This window comes from Elephas maximus, chromosome 3 (genome assembly GCF_024166365.1).
Source record: "Elephas maximus indicus isolate mEleMax1 chromosome 3, mEleMax1 primary haplotype, whole genome shotgun sequence".
NCBI lineage: Eukaryota > Metazoa > Chordata > Mammalia > Proboscidea > Elephantidae > Elephas > Elephas maximus.
The window spans coordinates 56,691,253-56,706,123 of NC_064821.1; the positions used below are offsets into that span (position 1 = coordinate 56,691,253).

Consider the following 14,871-nt stretch of genomic DNA (forward strand, 5'->3'; position numbering starts at 1 on the left):
CTGATAGGAAAGCCTTCTGCAGAGGACCCTGAAATGGAAAGGAGGCTCTACAAGGCAAGGACAGGAAACCGTCCCGAGTACCCAGGCAAGGAAACACAGCTGAAGGAAAAGCAAATCAACGCCTAAAATATCTGGAGACACAAGAAATAGACAAAATAGGCAATGAGCCTCAAAACCCACAGACCTGTGTGAACCTCAGAAACAAACAGGATTACATGCAGGCAGACAGCAGAGTTGTGAGCGTGGCTTCCGGTATGCCGTGGCAGTTTTATAATCCGATGGCATTTCAAGTGGCAAGAACAAAGGTCTTATGCCACACTGCACCGTGAAACAAGAAGGGGGCTGTCTGTCAGCGGGACAGCACGCCTAAGATGGGAATTCAATCTTAGGCACCTCGATACCAGAAATATCAAAATTCAGTCAGAACGTTCAGTAAAAGGCTGCTTGAAGAGGAGGATTCAAAGAATGAGGGCGCTGCGTGCAGGCAGACGATTCACCTGTATGGCACAGAAGAGACTAGGTGGGAACTGGGAAAGAGACCGTGTAGACTGCAGACAAAGGAGCACTGCCTCAGAAGGAGCCAATCTCTTTTCCAAGCAGACGAAAAGCCCTGTGGGGAGACAGTTCCATGACAGGGTCACCCCTAGTTCCACTGCACATTAACGGTGCCCCAGTGTGGTACTTACCCCAGCTCCACAGCTTCCCTTCTGTGGTGATGAGGAGACTGTGGGCGGCACAAGAGCCCGAAACCACTGTCCGTACCCGGACCCCCGACAGGCACCCGTATCTGTGGGGCCCCCACAAATTCTGACCTAGATTGCGGTAAGCAGCTGCAAAGAGAAAAGCACACAAATCAAACATTCAAGGAGCAGTGACAGGTGGGTGAGAAGCCCCTCAAAAAGCAGCAGTAACCACAGAGGGTACACTTTCCTACCATACAACTGGCAGGTACTCCCTTGGGGAGCAGTATCAGGAGGCTATGTAAGAAGGGGGTTTGCTCCCTGATTCCCTGTGAGACCTCTGAGGGGCTGGAGGACAAAAGGCCCCCAGAGGCTGACAGCGTGGCCATCGTCACACTGATGTCACTCCATCTCCATCTCTGGCTCAGGCCCCTGGTGAGCTTCAGCTCCACCTAACTACCTGCTACTGAGCCTTCTTCCCAGGGACCTTGTCCTCATCGTGTCCATAAGGCAGGGCTGCTCCCCTTCCTGCAGCCCCATCAGGGTGGGTGGCGACCCTTTAAGCAGGAGCTGACCCTGGAACCTGTACCTCCTCCTCTCTCCCTTATCCCGTTCCCCCCTTCTCTCTGCAGAGCCACCTTCACCTTCCCGATGGCTCTCCTGCCTGCCAACTTAAGCTTCCCCACTGCGGCCAGAATGCACTGTCCGGGCTGTGACCGAGTGTCCCCATCCTCCGCATAATAGCCTTGAGCGGTCACTAACCTACCCTGCTAGCATATCCACCAGGCCCTTCCTGAAAGGGCCCCTGCTGGTCCCTCCCCAGCTCCAGCTTCTGCCACTGGAGCTTGCACCATTCTCAGGGTTTCCATCGTGCTGCTGGCCATTTCATGGCTCCTCACGACCTGCTTCTGTAAAGATTACAGCCAAGAAAACCTATGGAACACAGTTCTACTCTGTAATACATGTGGTCGCCATTAGTCAGAATTAACTCGATGGCAATAGGTTTGGATTTTTTGCCTTTGCCCAATGTCCTTCCCTGCTTACTATGCCCTCTTCAAAACACAGTTCAAGCACTCCTTCCTCTGGGAAGCCCTCCTGGCCCACATCAGACTTAAAAAACTCCCCTTTGCACCCATCACTCCCCCTGCACCCTGTGTGTCCCCATCACAGGGCTTTTGGGTTCCCTTTTCAGCCCAGGTCTCACAGAAGCATGGCACACAGTAAGTACTCAAATGTTAGCAGGACTGCAAGAGGGAAAAAGAACCAGTAACCTTCTTCAAAATACTCCACCCTATTAATGGAGCCCTGGTGGCACAGTGGTTAAGCGTTCGGCTGCTAACCAAAATGTCAGCCCTATGGAGCAGTTCTGCTCTGTGTCCCATAGAGTCATTGTGAAGTCGGAATCAACTTGACGGCAACGGTTTTTTGTTTTTAAATCAATGGACAAGGCTATGCCCAACAACTGACATTTTTTGCTTAATATTTTCAATCTGGAGCTCTCCAGCACAGAAATGCAAGAGCGTTTCCCAATCTGTAGGGGATACTTTGAAATGCTAGCAGCTGCCAAATTAACTGAATGAGATTGATCAGGATGAAGGAACTGACTGAAAGGCTATGATATCTCCATCAGTTACCTGGCCCCACGAGCCCCTACCCTCCCCTCGTTTAGTCACAAAAGGCCATTCTTGAAAAAGATGGAAAGGCCTCCCCCTGCCACTTCAGGGGGCTCATTTAGCAGATCAGGGGACTACAGGAGTATAAGACTCACAACGGCCACACACCTAAGTCTCTCTACCACAAGATATCTTACTACGAAAAGGTGAAAAAAAACCCAACAATCTCCAGAAGGAAAGATCAGACTGAAAACGACAGCCTTCAGAGGCTTCTTAGGAGAAACTTATTAGGAAAACAACACCCAAAATGCAGTCAGCTTGCTAGAGAAGCAGGGATTCTCCTGGCCTTCCACGGAACCCTGTCAGAGTGGCCCAAGCTGAATTAAATACCCCCCAGCAGCCCTGGACACCTCAGTGAGGCAGGTGGACATGAGTTCCTATGGCCTGCAGATTCCCAGGGCCTGGTCCTAATCAGAGCTGGAGCACGAATCACCGTTATCTTGAAAACCAACAAGGCATAACCGAGGCTGATCCTACGAAACCCACAGCAGTAGTCATGCAAGGTCAGATGGGCTCTTCTGCTGTGACAGAAGGCACGCTTCGAGGATGACACAAGACTGGGGGACAGAGGGAAGTCATACTTCCTGTCATGTTTGACACCAGCAGGAGAACAAACCCTCTCTCCTTCCCTCCCCTTACATCTACTGGCAAAGTCAGGTTGCAGAGGGCCTAAGGATAATTAAAAATACTTAAAAAAAAAAAAAAAAAGAATGCACAAAAATTCATTTGGAGGGAGACAAATCAAGGAAGCGAAGGTGGAAATGGGGGAAGACAAACAGGCACTTTGAAACAAGTCTAATTAGGGTACTATCAGTTCAGCTGGAGTGTGAGCGGCCGTTCCTCAACCCCAGGCAGCTTCCCTACCTTCTTACCTCAGGGAGGTTATGGGGAGGCTGAGCTGATGGCTGAGGCCGACTCTGGCTGTCATTCCGAGCAACGCCACTCCATCCTACATGTGCAGGAGGCAATGGAGTAAACCGGAGGGCAGGGGCTCTAACCCAGGGCCTGCCACTTGCTGCCTTCTGGAAATGGCCTTCCCCTCTCTGGGCCCATGTCTTTAATTGCAGGTGGGCCACTCATCTCAAAAGCAGCTGTGAGAAATGATGCAACCCAGCACAGGCAGATGTGTTGTTCCATAAACAAGGCTTGTGATCACAGCCCGGGAGGGCACACTAGCACTCGCTACCCTGTGGAATCAGCCCTTTACAGCTTGGTCCTGAAGGCTGGGCATTTTCCATGACAGGGAAAACAGCTGTTACCCCACTTCTAACTCAGGTGGGCCAGGGCACTGCTGAAACTCCTGCTCTTTACATGGAATACGACGATCTTAGCTGCCCCTGCTCTGAGGCGCTAGGGAGTGGCAGTGTGCAAATATTTGTTCGCTGGACAAAGCCACGTTTGAAAGGATGTTGGGAAGCTTTCCAAATGAAATCAAGATGCCATAAAATGTGGCACTGTGCCAGCCTTCTCTTGGATGGGCCAGTATTCTCCAGAGAAGAGACACCTATTTTCTAATAGCCACTGGAGACAAGAGTTACTTCTCAGGACCTCTGTGCTCTCCCCCTCTCTCCTTGGACTGTTACTTGTTCTGTCAAACCAGGTCCTAAAGCAATCAAGCAGCCTGCAAAGCAATGTGCTTGTGGCATCATCTCCCAGGACCAGCCTCCTGATTTTAATGAAATTAAGTGACGTAAAAAGGAAGATGAAAAAAGGTGTTGATGAGGAGGCCATTTATTTGAGGCTCCTATTTATATTTTTTCTGTTTAATCTTAATGCATTTGGTTTTTTAAAGGCAGAATTGTTAAACCAGAGACTTGCATAAGACCCACGGTTCAATCCCAGCTCCATCACTCTAGTGGTTGGGTGGCCCTCGCCAAGTCACTCGACCCCTCTGAACTCTGCTTTCCTGGTTTAAAAGGAGAGAATACCTACCTAGCAGGTGGTTACCAGAATCACCTCGGATGCTGTAAGCCAAGCACCCAGTACATAAGAAGCACTCAATAAACTGTAGCTACTTAGATTAAAAAAAAAAAAAAAACAGTTTTTCATACCTTGTTGTTTAGGCACTTCTTTTCGACCAATCAAGTCCCAGTTGGTCGCCCCAAAAATCAAAAGCTGCCCTTTGCACTTAGACCCTTCAAGTTTCTACAGAGACAGAGAAAGAAGGAAAACGAATTAGCTTGTAATGCTGCTTTGAGCTTTCCAAGGCTCTCCAACCACAGTAAGAAAGCAAAAATAATTCATTGTTAGCTCTTCCACCTAGCAGCTCAACGCAATCGGCAGAGGGCTCAATGCAATCACTGGCCCCGCTGCCTCGCTTCAACGTGCGCAATCTCAAACCTGCCCACAGCAATTTGTTTGTTATGCCCAGGGCTCATTTTTATTCTGTGATTTCTCTTTGGTATATCTTTTGCAAAACCTAAAACATAAGCCACATCACCTTCCTTCCCTCCCTCCGCTCTGCACAGACTTATACAGGTATTCACAGGAAGCCTTGTGCATCACGTGGAGAATTAAGACTGGATCATCCTTGGGGCCAGATCGTCTGTCCACTGCCAACACCGCATTCCACACACGGAATCCAGCCCTTAGGAGCCCACATGATTTCTGCAGAGTAATATCGCATCATCCCCTTTCCTGTCATCCCTCCGTTTGCTGCCCACTGTGCCAAGAACCTTTGCTGGGATCAGGAGGGGAAACCGTAGACAGCTGGGTTCCATTTCTACATTGGAGGGACAGAAGAAAAAGGGGGCATGAGGCTTCCGTAGGGGTGGGATTAAGACACAGGAGGCCTGAGATGGGCTCAGCCTCCCTGCTGGCTGGGCAATCAGTGAGAGAAATGAGGGAATTCCCAGGCTGGGGGCTCAGACCTACAAGAGAGAGACTACAGCCAGTGAATTCGATTCACCTCAGGTATCAATCTCACAACATACAAGTCATTAGGGGCACAGGCTCTCAAACCTTCGATGGGAGTGTGTCATTTAAAAAGGCTTCTGGCCAATTTCAGGTGGTATTCATAATATTTTCAGCACTGTATTTTTTTTTAAATGTCCAAAGACATTTTTTAAAGTAAATTGCTAGTCAAAGATTCAATCCTCAATTAGCTACTCAGCTCCACAATAGGAAGGAAAGCATGAACTTCCCGTTCTGCTTTCATCTTTTTCAACATCACCATCCCAGGATATTAAAAGAAAAGAGATTAGCTTGTTTACAGAACTGCTCTTGGAAGACTCCAAATTCACTCATTCTAACCTCTACACGGTGACCGCCCTGGCCCGGAACGTTTGGGCAATACAGTTCACGCATTTTTAAAACGAATGCATCTTCCCAATGAATGAATGAATTCCAGACCTTTACACAACCCAAACCTGCCGTTACAGGCAGCTCCCACAGGATAGCTCCCAATAGGCCACGCGGCAGGAGGAAGAGGGTCCATCTACAGGCGCACAGCCTGAAGTCAGCACGAAAAGGAGAAATGAAACAGCACTGGAATCAAGAAGGACTTCGCCACAATTTAAATTATTTAGCGAATGACCTTCATCAGAGGGTAGTTCAACCCTGGCGGCACCCATAGACTCAGATTACTTGACTCGCAGCCTAGTTTCCCCTGGTTATCTATCTCCCCTCTTTGTTTAACTGGCAGGCCCGGCAGGAACATTCTACAGATCTGCCGAGGAAGAGGAAAAGCAGTCAGTCAGCTCAGTCAATTTCCCCGTGGAAGGAAAGGCCCACAAAGGAACTGGGTTCCATGGAAGGAAGGTTCTCTGCCCATGTAGCTGACTTGCTCTCCACTATCCCTCGGGCCAGTGTGGAGGCAGCAGCAGAGACACAGGAAGGGGATAAAGCTGCCAGGCCAGGAGAGATGGGAAAGAGCACTGGCAGGCCAGGCAGCATCCCTGCACCCAGCAGTTCTCCCTGCTCAGACAGACAACAGGGTTCAAGAGTAACTGTTCAACATTCACCGCTGAGATGCTTAAACCGCTGAACAGGGAGATGCATCACTACAGGAAGACACCACCAGGGCCGGACACGTAGCTAGTGGTGAGGATGAAGCAGGCTGGAAAGAGGGCTTGAGCTCGGTCCAGACTGCTAGGACATGCTGCAGCCTCCTTGGGCATGGGGTTTCTTCTCTGACATGCAGATGCCTATTGGTATGAGTGGGCAAGGACCTGTGGGTACTGGCCCACCAAGCCAACAAAGAATTTATTTTTAAAAATCCAGCCATTTAGATAATGATATTTGTAGAAAACCTTAGTACACCGAGTTTACTCCAGCTCAGCTTTGACAGTGGTCCAAGTCCAATGAAGGGTGTTAACTATTGTTTTACCCACGTTTTTACATCATGGGCACAAAAACTTAAACTTTAGATGGAGATAACTGTATTTCATGGGCATTATCTGTACACTGTTTACTCTTTATATCTCCACTATTTAATTCTTCCTTTCAATTTATATGAAAGAAAAAATTAATAGAGTTACTAACACCCCTTAAATCACAACCTTGGCTCTTGGTTCTTCGTTATACCTGTGATTCCCATCTCACGAAGAGCCCCTGATGCCCACCTGACTCCGTCTAGAGGGGTTGCCACTGCGTGGACGTCAGGTTACACAAACCTCCAGAGTGTAAACAAGCCTTCGCTGATGGGACTGAAGATTGTTTTTGGATGAATTCAGTGCCCGTGATATTGCTTGTGTCTAAAGGCCGCGTAGCAGAAAAGCCTGAAAACGCATTCCACCCAACAGGATGGGAGAGCTTCATTTCACCTTGCTGCCTCCCAACAACCTGGTCACGTAACCGGAGCTGAGATGAACACCAATGGCAGGAAAATGCACCGAGCTTCTTCAATCAACAGAATGGGGTTTCTGGTCCAGAGCGATTCCTGAATTACTGCCTGAGTGCAAGGAACATGTTTACAAGGCTGAGAGTCAACCTTTTAACATACATCCATTTAGAAGACTGCTGCGCTCCAAACAGGGAGAACTGCTCAGAGAAATGCCGGCAACAACAAATTCCCTAATGGGCTATCAACTGAAACAGACTTCGAAAGCTCAGTTTCCAGTTTTGTTTATTTGGTCTTTTTAGATTGGACGGTTTGTCTCAGGGTCCACAGACCCTGGCAGCCCAAGACTGGGAAAATGACAAAGACACATGATTTCCAGCTTGCAATAGTCACTGTTTTGTAAAATCCTACAATGCTGCTTTACCTATAGGAGTGTGAAGTTCACATGGAATTCGGGCTAACCCAACCCTAGACAATCATAAAATACTCATCTGACATAACTATACATAAACCCGGGGTCCTCAGACCACTTTCTGAGACTGAAATCCTAAGAATGTTCTATACAAGTAAGTATACATCTCCGACTCAAGGCAACTCTCCTGTCAACAGTGAAAGTGCTGGGTTCATCTTTCACAAGCTCAGCACCTGCAGCTTTGAGTTAACTGAAAGCAACATGGTTTTAGACAACTCTCGGCAGCTGCTCTCACACAAACCTCCTTCAAGCAACCCTGAACAGTGGCAAGGCTTGCAAAACTCTTGGTGAAAGGGCTCTTTCTGAAACAAACTAAGAACTGCCACCAGCCTGTGGCAGCAGACAGGATCCCCAGGAACTGCTCAACAGGGGGAGACCTTGCGCTTCCATTGGAGGCCAAAACCTAGGCCAGGGATAGCTGGCCAGAGACCAAGGTGAGACAAGGGTGGTGATGCTAAACCTGTGGAAAGGCCCCAAACTCTGAACTCTAACTCAATCTATGCTAATGAAAACTTAAAAGCTTATAATGTGCACTTCTCACAAGGCATAAAAGAGCATCATTTGCTAGACCTTCATATATCATAGTCTCCTTGACACTGAGACTCCAGCTGTGTAACTCCCTAGTATGGTGTGCAGACCATCCCAAAGGAAATAGCTTAAAAGGTCCTCTAGTTTTTTTAAAAGAGAATGGAGATAAGTACAAATACATAAATAAAACTTAAAAGATATAAATTAAATATAAAATAAACACAGATTCCAATAGACTGCTGCTGTCTTCTCATGGGAGCAATGGCCTCTTCCAGAAAGACAAACCAAGTGTCATTTCCATCAAAGAAGCTGGCTTAATGCACTGCTGGCGGGGACAGGGGCAGGCTGGAGATCCTGCTGTCCTTGCCCACTCCTCTGTGACTAAGTTCTTGGGTGAATCTCAGCATTGAGGTGGGAATTTCTTCCTTCCCAACAACAGAACCCACTGCCTAACAGGGTGACCGGAGCACTGGAGATGACAACTGTGGGACTGGATATGCAAACACTGAACCTTGGTTTTGGAAACTCACTCAAAATAAAATGTAAGAGGCAGAAGCCCACCTGGCTTTTCTTTTCTCCAAACACACTGTGATTGGAAAGGAAATGCCTGGAGCCTTGGACAGTGAACTTCAAAGGAAAGCTGTTCCCATGTTTCAGTTTCTCAATACTCTGGCCATTTCCCTAGCGCTGGCTGGGTCCAAGACCCTGGCAAGACCTCTGACAGTAGGACATGTCAGGTTCCCCCAGCTGTCCCTCACTTCACTCTCCTCTTCTATCTACCCTTTCACCAGAAGACAGTTATAAAACATCTTTACGTACAGAATTGACAAAGGCGTGAAGAATAACATCAGAAAGCCTGAGCCATCTGGAAATCTGGTTCCATGTGATCTTGGACATGCCCCCCATTTCCTCATCTACGAGGCGGATGTAGAAAGTGTACTGCTTTCACCACTAAAACATGGCCTGAGCTACTCTAGGGGAAAGAACTCTGGTACTGTTAACCCTTAACCACCGTTTGGAGGATACTTAACCGGGAGAAAGAGATCTCTCCACAGTGTCAGACTTTAGACCCTAAGTGGAAGTTCTCACTCTTTTGCAGAGCTATCGGAGAGTTTGGTGAAAGCTTTGATCCTCTCCCCGAAAGCACGTCTCACACCAAACTAGCAAAAAGTTTGCGGGGAGAGATCTAAGAGCCTAGGTTAAGAGCTGCAACTGTGAAAGAAGGGTTTTGCAGACACAAAGGTTGAGCAGGTCACGACCTTAATTGAAGGCCCAACACTCAGGAACTAATTCGCGTCCATTCAGATCACGGGACATGCTTCTCCACTGGCGGGCTCTGCCGCACCAAGCCCCCTCCCCACCACCACCACCCCCCAAGCCCAGAGACAGCCAACAAAGCCCACACACCTCTCAGTCGAGGGGCTGGGGGGCACTTCCCCGACCTCCGGGGAGGGGGAGAGGGCTCTCCCGAGCATGCGCCCTCGCACCCGCCCGGAGCCGGCAGCCCCCGCCTCCTCGGCGGCGCGAGACAGCGCAGGGCCGCACAGGGCATGCGCGGCGGTCGCCAGGCCCCGCCCCCCCAGGGCGCCGGAGCCGAGGCGGCGGGAACCTCAAAGCCCGGGCGCAAACCGCCGCTCCCCGCAGAGCACCGGCAGCCCCCTCCCTGGTGGCGCCCGGGCAGACGAGCGGCGGCGGGGCGCGGGAGGCCACCGAAGGCTGGCAACGCCGCTCGCCGTTCCTCGCAGCCGCCCGTCCCCTCCTCGGGCCGGAGCGAACTTAAGAAAGTCTCCCTTGCGGGGCGGGGAGGGGGAGGGGAGGAGGAAGGAGTCGGCTCCGAGCGGCGCCGGGGGCGGGGCCATGACCCCCTTGCGCGGGCTCCGACCGCCCCTCCCCCGCCGCGGGGAGCCCGGGGCGCGCGCCCCAACGACTAACCGCTCGCGCGCCAGCGGGGTCTGGATAGGCCGCGGCCCGCGCCCGCCCCCGGCCCGAGCCCTTTTGTTGTGCGGAGGCGGCGATGATTCAGCCCCGCGGCCTGCGCCGGCCGGGCCGCCCAGAAGGAGCGCGCGCAGGCCGCCCCCGGCCCGAGCCTGCGCCTCGCTCTCCCTGCACCGGGGTCCCCCTCCACCCTCCAGGGACGCGGCCCCTCCGCCCGCCCCGTCCCCAGCCCCGCGCTAGGGACCGCACTCACGACGCGCTCCTTGGTGTGCTCGGGCTCGGTGATGACCACTGCCGCGCCGCCTGCCTTGCCCGCCGCCGTTGCTGGCCGCGCCGCGCGCTTGCCCCCGCCGGGGGCCCCGTCGAGCTCCAGACCGTCCTCGTCGCCGCTGCTGCCACCGCCGCTGCTGCTACTGCAGCGCTCGGGCCGCTCGCGCTTCCTGCCCGCCGGGCCACCGCGCTTCCTGGGCCCGGCGCGAGCCGTGCCGTTGCCCGACCTCGGCTCTTCCCAGGCCGCCGCCGCCGCCTTCTTCCTGGGCATCGTCGCGGCTGGAGGGAGACACGGGGCAGCGGCGCACAATGGACGGGTTATAAACTGCGCGGGGGGAGGGGAGCGGAGACGAGCCACCCGGCCTCCACTTCCTCCCCTGCCCGCCCCAAAGTGGCGGCCGCGTGTGGGCGGAGAGGGGGCTAGTTGGGAGAGGAAATCGCGCCCCTCCCTCGGCTCCGGCCGGCTCCTCGGGGGAATCCCGTACGAGAGCCGAAATCCCAAATTGCAATCCCTTTAGAGGAGGAAAAAAAAAGAGACTCCCTCCCCCCACTGCTACTCCGGCCCATCATCAAGTTAGGTTTGCCTACATCGCATCACAATTGCAAGCCGGTGGCCAAAAAAGTAAAGGAAAAGGAGCCCCCGATCCTCCAAATTTAATACAGCTTCGAGACACTTTAAAGAGCCCCTTTTGGCACCTCCGTTGTAAAGGAGCTCCCTCCTCCTCGGCCGCCCCACCTGCTGCTTTTGTCTCCGCGCCCCCGTTCCCAGCCCACTCAATTAAATGCAATTCTCTCCGCCCTCCCCGCGCAGGCCCGAGCCCCAAATTTTGTCCCGTCCCTGGGGTTCCGACGTCAGGCTCTAATTAGCCGAATTCTTGGGCGGCGGGCTGCCCCGGGGAGCAAAGAGGGGAGATCCCAGAATAAAGCCGCCCCCCAGCCCCAAACACCTGCTCGCGCAGATGGAAAAGATAAACTTTAATGGTGTCCAACTCTCTCCCGACCCCCTGCCCGAATGTGCGACCCGGCCAGATCTCCCCGGTCAGGGCTGCAAAGTGCCCCACTCCGCGGCTAGTTTCCCCCCAGCGTCCCCTCGCTATCGCCTTGTCTGCCTTTTTTTTTTTTTTAATCGATTTTGAACAATGGGATCTCTGTCTGTCTCCGATTAAACCACGTGGATCCGCCTTCCTTCCCCTTTTTATTCATTCAATCCCCCAGCCCCCCTTCCCCAGGTTTTTTTTTTTTTTTTTTACCTTTTCTCCTTGAAAGGCGAAAAAAAAAAAAAAAACTTTCCCAAACCCCGCAAACTGATCGCTGTAGATTTTCAGCCCCTACCTCGTCGGAGTGATGAAATCGGAGAGAGAAAGGAAGAGGAGCGACTACAAGACGGGCCGGAGAGCTTGCTTTCTTTTCCGGCCCAGACGAAGGCTCCTGCCCACTCACCAGATATACTTAAAATGTAAATACGAGCTTCCAGAACAAATGCTACAACACAAAACAGAAACACATGTGCCGCCGGGCGGCAAGCGAGCGCGCGGCGGGGCGGGCGGCGCAGGACCCGGGGCGCGCGCTCCCCCTGTCGGCCGGCGGACCCCGGCACCCCCGCCCCCGCCTGCGAGGTGGCCCAGTCCACCCGGGCCTGCGCCAGGCGCCGTGCGCCACGCCGCCAGACTGCACGCTCCTCGGGGCCGCGCGCTTCACCGGTCCCGGAGCGCGCCTTGGCTTGCCAGCCAGCATGTCCTGCGCGTCACAGGATTCTTTGGAGCTTAGGATAGTGTTAGATTGTTTTTCCCAGGCACGTCTAGCCAGGTCACCTGAGGACACTCGCTGGAAAATAGTTAACTTTGCTCACGCATCAGCCAACAAGGGACGTGCCCTAATTGAGTGGTTGGAATGAAAGATGAATGCAATTGTACTGCGTTTCTCCTGCACGAAGGGAGGCGTCCCCAGTATGTAGCAAGGTGCTGTTACATGGCAGTTACAGAAAGGTTGGATATATTCGTGAACTAATTAGTAATTAATTTGGGGACCATGGATGCACTGGAAGCTAGTTTTAATGAACATTTTTTCATTTTTTGACAAATATTTACAGAGCCCCTGATACGTGGGAGACACACGGTGCTAGGTGCTGGGGTTACAGGGCTGCGAGAACCAGATTTCTGCCCTAGTGGAACACACGGTCTGCAGGGAGAGACATAATTAAACAAGTAATTGCAAGTGCGACATGCATTCTAAAATGATACCTATGTAGGAACATTTTGGCAAGGTAGTTTAGCCTAGTCTGGGGGTCAGGGAAGGCCCCCCTGTGGGGAGTTAAACTGAAAGACTTACAAAGGATGAATAAAACTGACCAAATGAACAGAGGTAGGAAGAGTATTGTAGGCCGTATGGAAGAAGAGATACACACAAAGTCCAGGAATCTTGAGATGATGTCCCTTGAGAGGACAAGTGTCCCATGGGATTGGGGCAAAAAAGAGCATTGTGTCTAGGGCAGAAGAAGGAGGCAGGGGCTAGCTTACAGAGGAGTCCCTGCATGGTGCAAATGATTAACGTGCTAGCGGAAAGATGTAAGGTTCCAGGCCACCCAGAGTTGCCTTGGAATGAAGGCCTGGTGCTCTACTTCCAGAAAATGGAGCACAGTTCTACTCTGACACACATGGGTCACCATGAATTGGAATTGGCTCAATGCAACTAGTAAGCCCACCGAGGGCAAGTCGCCTTTGATTTTTGTTATACACCTTGATTTTTGTTATGCAATCTTGTTGGCTCATTGTGGGAGGGAAAAAAAGGACCTGCTTTTTTCCTATTGGTCTTGGTTTCCTACCAAAGATTTTCACCTGCTTCCCTTTTTCTTAGGCATACTGAACAAGGAAGTTCCTTCTTGAGGTAACTTCTTGAAGATGAAGACGAGTTGTAGGAGTTTCTGCAGTTCATTCATTCACTAATCATAGCTAGAAGCACGATGGAGGAGGCAGCAAATGTCTAAAGGGAGTCAGAAACCAGGAAGCCCAAATCTAAGCTATTTGATCAAAGTCAGAAGCCTGTGCGCCCTGGGAATGAAGAGCACTATGTGAAATAATTTTGGAAATGAGAAAAAATCAACTGGTAAATTCCCAAGATTTTCAGATAGATCAAGACCAGGACCAGAAGCATCCTTTGAAAGCCTCTTTTTTAGTAGATATGCATTAAAAAAAACAAAGATTTAGAAGTTTAAACCTCAATGCTTTAATATAAAACCTAAGTAGCACCAAGGAAAAAAGAATTCCACCTAAATATGCCATCAAGTCCCCTCCAGGAAATGGCAAGCTGATGTTTATCAGGTCTCAGTGGTTGGCTGGGTGTTTATCCACCAAGCACCCTGGGTGGCCAATTAGGAGCAGCACTGGCAATACATTTAGATTTCAGCCTGCGTGTCTTTTTTTTCTTTCTTTCCCTCCTCCTTCCCCATTATAATGCTTTTTGCCAACCTAAGAGACACGTGTGTCAGAAACACTGATGCAATGAGACGCTAATATCAAGTTGCATCATATAATCCTAGGCGTGGTGCTTCTGAACTGGTTTTTCTTGAGGTCGAGCTGCAGTAGAAAGGTAACCCAGCAGTAGAAAGGTACCCTAGGTCTAATACCCCAGAACTGGCCCTACTCGTTGGGTGACAGAAGTAATTTTCACTGCGACCACATGCCTCAATTCCACACCACCATTCTCTGAGGGAAAGCCAGTGTGACTTTCTCAGCTGAAATGGGTGTGCTGCAGTCATTTGTCAGTTAGGTGTGTCACGCGGCTGCTTATGTAACAAATGTAAAAGCAAGGGGCACCAACCTGGGCAAGCTGAAGTGACGCTTCCTCCTGCAGAATGTGCTGTGAATTTGATCTCACTTTAATTGAGCAACTGCTCTGGGAGTAGAATGGGTTGGTGCAAAACCTGGAGAGAGGAAGGGAAAGAAAGTGGGTGAGATTTCCGGGCACTTACTAGGTGCCTACGGAGTCCCTGGGTGGCGCAAAGCGTTAAGCACTTGACTACCGTACCAAAAGGTTGGCAGTTTGAACCCACCCACAGGCACAGTGAAAGAAAGGCCTGGCGATCTGCTTCCGAGACGTCGCAGCCTTGAAAGCCCCATGGAGCACAGTTCTACTCTGCACACGTGGGGTCACCATGAGTCAGAATCCACTTGACAGCAACAGGTTTGGTTTGGTTTACTAGGTGCCTGGTGCTGTGCTGAGCTCTTTATACTCAGAGCTATGGGGATGTGGATTTCAGCTGCCAACCTGCCTTCTTAGGACCCGCCGCAGGCTTTTTAGCCTCGTCTGGTCTTCAGTAAAATTATACGTCAAATTAGATGGGGCTGTGTTTAAGGTTCCTCCCGGAAGTGTAATTCTATTCAACCTAGCCACAGAAAGTTAGAAGATGACATTCCTGGCTCATCGTCTATAAAAATGAAAGCCCTGATCATGGGAATGATGGGAAATGGTCCTAATGGTCTGTGTAGGTATAACTGGGTTAGGATAGGATGGTACCCTTTAGACCAGCGCTGTCCA

The 14,871-nt window shown here is 51.1% G+C and overlaps 1 protein-coding gene across 2 annotated transcripts in view; it reads right to left on the minus strand.

Annotated features, from left to right (window-relative positions):
• Positions 1-11,832, minus strand: part of RCC2 (regulator of chromosome condensation 2) — a 33,335-nt gene extending 21,503 nt beyond the window's left edge. The window contains exons 1-4 of one of the 2 annotated variants that reach the window (XM_049878071.1): positions 11,671-11,832; positions 10,322-10,617; positions 4,405-4,498; positions 687-830 (exon numbers count right to left, since the gene is read on the minus strand). In XM_049878071.1, coding sequence (XP_049734028.1) covers positions 687-830; positions 4,405-4,498; positions 10,322-10,609 — 526 coding nt within the window. In that variant the 5' untranslated portion in view covers positions 10,610-10,617; positions 11,671-11,832. Of the gene's footprint in view, positions 1-686; positions 831-4,404; positions 4,499-10,321; positions 10,754-11,670 lie in introns of those variants that run through there. The other variant, XM_049878072.1, reaches the window with a different exon arrangement.
• Between the last annotated feature and the right edge of the window lie 3,039 nt (positions 11,833-14,871).